Below are 7,500 nucleotides of genomic sequence, written 5' to 3'. Positions count from 1 at the left end.
CTGGGGCCTCCAGCTGGCAGATCTGTTTGCTCTTCCCCCAGCCCAGAACCAAGCCCAGGCATCTCTGGCACTCATTGCCTGCTGGTGTCACAACCCGCTTCCTCATCCTGCCTGACCCGAGGGTAGGGAAGTGGTCAGAGTTAGGGTGACCGTGGTTAGAGAAGACCCTGACAGGTGTGGGCATGCAGTGGGGTGAGTGTGGAGGACAGATGGCCATGCTGGCTGGGACTGGTGACTGGCAGGCCCCTCAGAGGTGGTTGGCTGCGTGGTTCGGAGCACTGGTTCTGGAGGCAAACACCCTGGCCTCACTCCCAATTCGGCCTCCGATGCCTGATCATCACGGGCGACACATGCAACTCAGGCTGTTTCATTATTTGGGAAACAGAAATTGCCCAGCCCCAAAAGGCCGTCATGGGTCTTGAATTCAATGATGTGTCAGCCCCACTTACTGCAGGGCTGGGCATATATAGCACTGCAGCTCCTGTTCTCCCAGACAGGAAGGCCCATGCCCTGATGTCCTCAGACAGACTGTGGGCATTTGCCTAGGGACAAGGGGTGAGGTGTTTTTCTTTTTTCTTTTGAGTCAGAGTCTCATTCTGTCATCGAGGCTGGAGTGCAGTGGCACGTAGCCTCGACCTGCTGGGCTCCGGCGATCCTTCCGCCTCAGCCTTCCAAGTAGCTGGAACTATAGACACCCGCCACCATGCCTGGCTAATATTTGTGATTTACTGTAGAGATGAGGTCTCACCATGTTGCTCAGGCTGGTCTCGAGTACCTGAACTCAGACGATCTTTCCTCCTCTGCAAGTGCTGGAATTACAGGCCAGGGTGAGGTTTTCATCAATTTCTTGGGGCTGATGTGAAGGGCCTTACTGGGGATGGGTGGGGGTCAGGTGGCCTGAGGGCCAGCCACCTGCAGTCTCCTCTCCTCCATTAGCTGGATGGTTGGCTTGCCATGTGTGTGAGAGTTCTTCAGGTGTAGTGGCTTCCGCCTGTAATCCCAGCCTGCCCTGGCTCTGTGTGTCCTGCAGGGAGCCACCGACTCTCTCTGAACCTGATTCTGTAGCTGTACCGAAGGTTCTTACTGGGGTCTTTACCCATTTATGGGTTTAAAACACACTCAGGAGCCAAGCCTTGTGCCGGCTGCAGTGATGCTGAGCTGGACCAGTCCTGCCTCTGCACTCAGTCAGGGGTACAGGATGTGACAGGGCCAGAGACACACTCCACGGAGGGTGCACTGGCACCGGAGTATGGCTGAGGTCAGCTGTGCCTGGGACGTGAGGAGGAGGACAGGGCAGGCAGCAGGACAACGTGCACAGGCACGCAGCACAGCAGAGCTTGTTGGCATGGGTTTAGGCTGCCCAGCATGTGACCCTTGCCCAATTGGGAAACTGAGTCCATGTCTCCGCAGGCTCCATCTACGAGCTGTGTGGGAATGAGTGCTGCCTTTCCACGGGAGACCTGATCAAGGTCACCCAGGTTCGCCTCCAGAATGTGGTCTGCGAGAACCCGAGGACGGGTCAGACTACGGTGATCAACCCCAACTTCCAGGGTAAGGTGGGCACTTCTGCCTCCCCACATGCCCTGTCACCCTCTGGTCACCCTGTGGGCTACTCGTGGGCTTGCCAAGCCCAACTCTCATTCCCGCCACTCTGGGTTTGCGCCTGAGGCTCCTCTCCCACTGCCCAGCGTCCTTAGCGTGGTCTGATGGTGCCCTGAGACTGGCGAGGTTGTGTCCTCTCCCTGTCAATCTCTGATCACGTCTGTCTCGGTTCCAGGTCTTTGTCCAGGTGCCTGTCTCTGTGTTCACTCAGAGAATTCACTCACCAAACATCTGCAGACTCCATGGGCGCCAGGTCCCGGGGGGGCTGTGGATGTGGGGCTGAGGGAGAACCAGGTGCAGCCCCTTCCAGTGGGGTGCTCCAGGGCGGCAGTGGAGGGAGGGCAACAGTACAAGGAGGCATGCGCTTTGGAGAGGGCTCTGGGCAAGAGTGAGCTGCCCAGGTTTCTGGGAGGGCTTCTTGGAGGTGGTGGCATCTGAGCCAGAGGCAGAATCCCAGCTAGAGGGAGGAACATGTGCACATTGGTGCTCAGTTATTGCAGGAGGCGTGTAGTGTGGTGGACCATGGGTTTGAACCCTGAAGCCGGAGGCTTGGACATGAGCCTCAGCTCTGCCGGGTACTAGCTGTGGCCTTGGGCAAGTTCCCAGAATTTCTTGACCTCAGCTTCCTCCTCTGTCATGGGGATGACATGAGATGATATGTGTAAAGCACTTGGGGCCAGCCCAGGGAGAGACAGGCAGGCTCTGAGGGCTGGCCCTTGTGATCTTATTGTGGCTATCTGCCGGCCACAGGGGACATGGTTTCTAGGAGAGGGCCAAGGGCTGGAGAACTGGCCAGGGGCTAGGCCATCGGGGCTCTGCGGTATGCGGATGCAGTTTGGTCTTCATTTTGTTTTTTTAGGGACAGGGTCTCTCCCTGTCACCCTGGCTGGAGTACAGTGGCACCATCATGGCTCACCACAGCCTTGAACTCCTTGGCTCAAGTGATCCTTCCACCTCAGCCTCCTGAGCAGCTGAGACTACAGGTGCACCCCACCATACACAACTAATTTTAAAAAAAATTTTTTTAGCCGGGTGTGGTGGCTCACGCCTGTAATCCCAGCACTTGGAGAGGCGGAGGCAAGAGAATTGCCTGAGCCCAGGGGTTTGAGACCAGCCTAAGCAACTTGGCAAGACCTCGTCTCTACAATAAATCAAAAATTAGCGGGGCATGGTGGCACACGTCTGTAGTTTCAGCTATTTGGAAGGCTGAGGCTGAAGGATTGCCTGAGCCCAGCAGGTTGAGACTGTGGTGGCCATAAGCATGACATTGCACTCCAGCCTGGGCAACATAGTGAGACTCCGACTCAAAAAAAAAAATTTTTTTTTTTTGTAGAAACAGCGTTTCACCATCTTGCCAGACTTGTCTCAAACTCCTGGCCTGACGTGATCCTCCTGCTTAGATTATAGGTGTGGGCCTAGATTATAGGTCTTTATTTTGAATGCATTGAGGGTTTTTAATATGGAAGTGATGTATGTATTTTGTATTTTGGTTTTTTCTTTTGAATTATTAATTTTCTAAACTTTTGTTCTTTTGAAGTATATCAAAATAATTTCAAATTTACAGAGTTTGCTAAAATTGCTGTACTCCCTTTATCCAGATTGATCATTTGCTACATTTGTTTTCTCTCCCACACATACACATATACATACATACGTATGAATATATTACTTTATGTGTCTGTGTATATGTGCATATATGTGTGTTTTTTTTCAGAACCATTTGAGGGTAAACTGCAGACATGATACTCCTTTACATCTAAAGATTACCCCTGAATACTATAGTGTGTATCTCCTAAAAACAGAACATTCATTCACAAAACTGTAGTTCTATGATGAATTCAGGAAGCTTAATTTTGGTATGGTCCTATTGTCTAACCCACAGTCTATATTTGAATTTCACCAACTGGCCTAATCATGTCCTTTAAAGCAGTTTTGTCCCTCAATCCAGAAGCCGGCCCCAGATCACACATCATATTTGTTGTGCTATTTTTTTTCTTTTCTTTTTTGAGTCACAGTCTGTTACCCAGGCTGGAGTACGGTGGCATGCTCATAACCACCGCAGCCTCGACCTGCTGGGTTCAGGCAATCCTTCCACCTCAGCCTTCCAAGTAGCTGGAACTACAGGAGCACACCACCACGCCTGGCTAATTTTTTGGTTTATTGTAGAGATGAGGTCTCACCAAGTTGCCCAGGCTGGTCTTGAATCCCTGGGCTCAGGCAATCCTCTCATCTCGGCCTCCCAAAGTGCTGGGATTATAGGCGTGAGCCACTGCGCCTGGCCTCGTTGTGCTATTTCTTAGTCTCCTTCAGGTTGGAACAGTTTCTCAGCCTTTCTTTGTCCTGACCTGGCCGTCTTTGGGGTGTGTAGACAGGTTCTCCTATAGAACGTCCCTCCATCCTGGTTTGTGCGATGTTTCCTTGATTGGATTCAGGCTGTGGGTCTGGGGCAGGAAAAGGTCGTGTCTCAGAAGTGACGTCATGTCCAGAAGGAAGGTATTTAGGCCGGTTGGTGGCAGGGGAATGGGAGGGGGAACAGTGGGGAGGGGCAGCCAGGCAGCCAGTGTCGGCAGGCGGGATGCGAGGGCAAAGGGGCTGGTTGGAGGTCACTTTCGTCAGTAGCTCCTGGGATTCTAGTTTGGAAGAGAGGGACAGTGGCACTGTCTCGGGTGTACTGAGCTGTGCTGAGGCATCTGGAGGAAACGGTGTGTTGGGAAGGCTCGAGGCAGGTGAGGTCAGGAGGTAGGAAGGGGCGGGAGTCCAGTGTGTCTGCTGGGGAATGTGTCCCTCTTCTGTTCTCTGTCTCTGGCGACGGTCCCGCTGGGTCCCTGCCCCCTGCCCCTCCCTGTCCATTCATGAACATTCTGCCTCTGTCAGCCCACGCTTGACACCTGTCCTTGGTGGGTTTTGGTTGGGCAATCTGCAGGGGCCAGACTGGGGCCTGGACCCAGCGAAGGCCTGCGCAACCCCGAAGCCCCTCGGTGACTCTCCCACCCTCTGTCATGCCCCACAGGCCTCTTCACCCCCCTCACCAGACCCCAAAGCTATCGAACCCTGGCGGAGCTGGTTTCTGCCGCGACTCAGAGTGCCAAGCAGCTGCCCATTTGCTTCACGTCGACCCACAGGATGGTCATGGAGGGCAGGGTAGTGACTGAGGACCAGCTCCTCACACTCACAGCTGTGGAGAGGCACCTCGGGACCCCCTGTGCCCGCTGTGTCCTGGGCACTGGGGACCAGGAGGTCATCCTGCACCTGCCCCTGTCCCAGAAGGGACCCTTCTGGAAGTGGGAGTCCAGTGCCCCTCGGACCCTGCTCCAGGCTTTGCAGGACCCGGCCCTGAAGGACCTTGTGCACAACTGCCCCACCCTACCCTGGCACTCCCTGATCTTGAAGCCCCTGTATGAGATCCAAGCCATCATGCACAGTGAGTTGCTGGGCAGGTGGGTGGGGCTGGTGGGAGAAACAGGGGTGCCCTGGCAGTGGTCTGACGGAAGACACCCTCAGCCCCATGGAGAGCCTAGAATTCCAGGTGGCTTGCCCCATACAGACCCTGAAGTTATTCTTTTTTTTTTTTTTGAGTTTGAGTCTCACTCCATTGCCCAGGCTGGAGCGCAGTGGCATGCTCACGGCCACCCCAGCATCGACCTACTGGGCTCCAGCGATCCTTCCGCCTCAGCCTTCCAAGTAGCCGGAACTACAGGTGCACACCTCCACGCCTGGCTGGCTAAGTTTTTTATTTACTGTGGAGGCGAAGTCTCACCATGTTACCCAGACTGGTCTCACACCCATGGGCTCTGGCAATCCTCTTGTCTTGGTCTCCCAAAGTGCTGGGATGACAGGCTTGAGCCACCGCGTCTGGACTTTTTTTTTTTTTGAGTTGGAATCTCACTCTGTCACCCAGGCTGGAGTGCAGTGCACGCTCATGGCCACTGTGGCCTTGACCTGCTGGGCTCAGGTGAACCTTTTGCGTCACCCTTCCAAGTAACTGGAACTACAGGTGTGTGCCACCACGCTCGGCTAATTTTGTATCGATTTATTGTAAAGAAGAGGTCTCGCCAAGTTGCCCAGGCTGGTATCAAATCCCTGGGCTCAAGCCATCTTCTCGCCTCCTCCTCCCAAAGTGTTGGGATTACAGGCATGAGCCACTGTGCCTGGCCTTCTTCTCTCTTACATTTAAAATAAAACGAAGCCGGGCTCGGTGGCTCAGCCTGTAATCCCAGCACTTTGGGAGGAGGAGGCGAGAAGATTGCCTGAGCCCATGGGTTTGAGACCAGACTGGGCAACATGGTGAGACCTCATCTCTATAATAAATCAAAAAATTAGCTGGGCATGGCAGCGTGCCTGTAGTTCCAGCTACGTGGAAGGCTGAGGCGGAAGGATCGCCGGAGCCCAGCAGGTCGAGGCTGCGGTGGCCGGGAGCGGCCACTCACTCCAGTCTGGGCCACAGAGTGAGACTCCAACTCAAAAAATAAATAAATAAATAAATAAAACGATGTTTAAAGGTTAAAGGAAAACAGCGGGTGGAATCTGGTACAGCAGGAAAATGCTAGCAGGAAAGAGAAGAGGAAGGCCGCTCGGCAAGTCCAGCCCGGTGCTGCCTGCCCGGGCGGGCCATGCGGGGGCTGCAGGGCCTGAGCCACTCCCTCCACAGTGCGCAGGACCGTCGTCAGGATCCCCTCCACTCTGGAGGTCGACGTGGAGGACGTCACGGCCTCCTCCCAGCACATCGACTTCATCAAGCCGCTGCTGCTGAGCGAGATCCTGGCCCAGGGCGGCCCCTTCCCGCTGCCTGCAGAGATCCTGGAAGTTCCAGAGGGGCCCCCCATCTTCCTCAGCCCGTGGGTGGGCTCCTTGAGGAAGGGCCGGAGGCTTTGCATCTACGGCCCGGCCTCACCACCCTGGCGGGTCCTGGCCTCCAGCAAGGGCCGGAAGGTGCCCAGACACTTCATGGTCTCCGGGGCCTACCAGGGCAAGCTGCGGCGGCGGCCGAGGGAGTTCGCCACGGCCTATGACCTGCTGGGGGCTTTCCAGCTGGGCCAGCCCCTCCGGGTGGTGGCCACAAAGGACTGTGAGGACGAGTTCACATCCCTGGCCGTGGGCGACCGGCTGGAGGTGTTGGGGTCTGGTCAGGCCTACGGCCAAGGTGGCGACCTAGATGTCTTGGTATGTCAGCGACTGAGTGACCAGGCTTGGGAAGAAGAGGAAGAAGAGTGTGGTGAGGAGGCAGAGCACCAAGAGGAGACTCTCCTGCCCCTCCACTTCCCAGGCAGCTTCGTGGAGGAGGTGAACGATGGCCGGCGCTACAGCCTGGCGGAGCTGACTGCCCGGTTCTCGCTGCCCTGTGAGGTCAAGGTGGTGGCCAGGGACAGCAGCCAGCCTGTGGACCCTCTGGCCTCCTTCCTGGGCCTGCAGCTGGAGGAAAAGATCACAGAGCCCTTCCTGGTGGTGAGCCTGGACGCTGAGCCTGGGCTGTGCTTTGAGATTCCCCCCCAGTGGCTGGACCTGACCGTTGTGGAGGCCAAGGGGCAGCCGGGCTGGCCGGCAGAGCGCCCCCCTGCAGCCACGGTGGAGGAGCTGACTGATGCCTTCTACTATCGCCTTCGGACGTTACCGGCCTGTGAGACCCAAACCCCCCCACCCAGGCCCCCCAAAAGTCAAGGCCTTGGTGGGCAGAGGAGGCAGAGCAGTGAGGAAGACGTCAAGGTACCAATAGGACTGAGTGGGCGGGCAGGGTCATTGCTTCATCATGCTTCTGTGTCTCTCATGATTCCTTTTTCTCTTTTTTGAGTTGGAGTCTCACTCTGTCGCCCAGACTGGAGTGCAGTGGCCGCTCCCGGCCACCGCAGCCTCGACCTGCTGGGCTCCGGCGATCCTTCCGCCTCAGCCTTCCGAGTAGCCGGA

At 55.9% G+C, this 7,500-nt stretch overlaps 1 protein-coding gene across 3 annotated transcripts in view; it reads left to right on the top strand.

The window, feature by feature from the left end:
- The window catches only part of THEMIS2 (thymocyte selection associated family member 2), an 11,588-nt gene that overhangs the window by 1,459 nt on the left and 2,629 nt on the right, over positions 1-7,500 (top strand). The window contains exons 2-5 of one of the 3 annotated variants that reach the window (XM_021713530.1): positions 1,411-1,551; positions 4,613-5,023; positions 6,251-6,405; positions 6,772-7,302. In XM_021713530.1, coding sequence (XP_021569205.1) covers positions 1,411-1,551; positions 4,613-5,023; positions 6,251-6,405; positions 6,772-7,302 — 1,238 coding nt within the window. Of the gene's footprint in view, positions 1-1,410; positions 1,552-4,612; positions 5,024-6,250; positions 7,303-7,500 lie in introns of all 3 variants that reach the window. The other 2 variants (XM_021713531.1, XM_008060361.1) reach the window with 2 other exon arrangements.

Source organism: Carlito syrichta, unplaced genomic scaffold (assembly GCF_000164805.1).
Source record: "Carlito syrichta isolate Samal-C Ts95f unplaced genomic scaffold, Tarsius_syrichta-2.0.1 Scaffold304598, whole genome shotgun sequence".
NCBI classification, from domain to species: Eukaryota; Metazoa; Chordata; class Mammalia; order Primates; family Tarsiidae; genus Carlito; species Carlito syrichta.
This window is presented reverse-complemented; position numbering and strand designations above follow the sequence as displayed.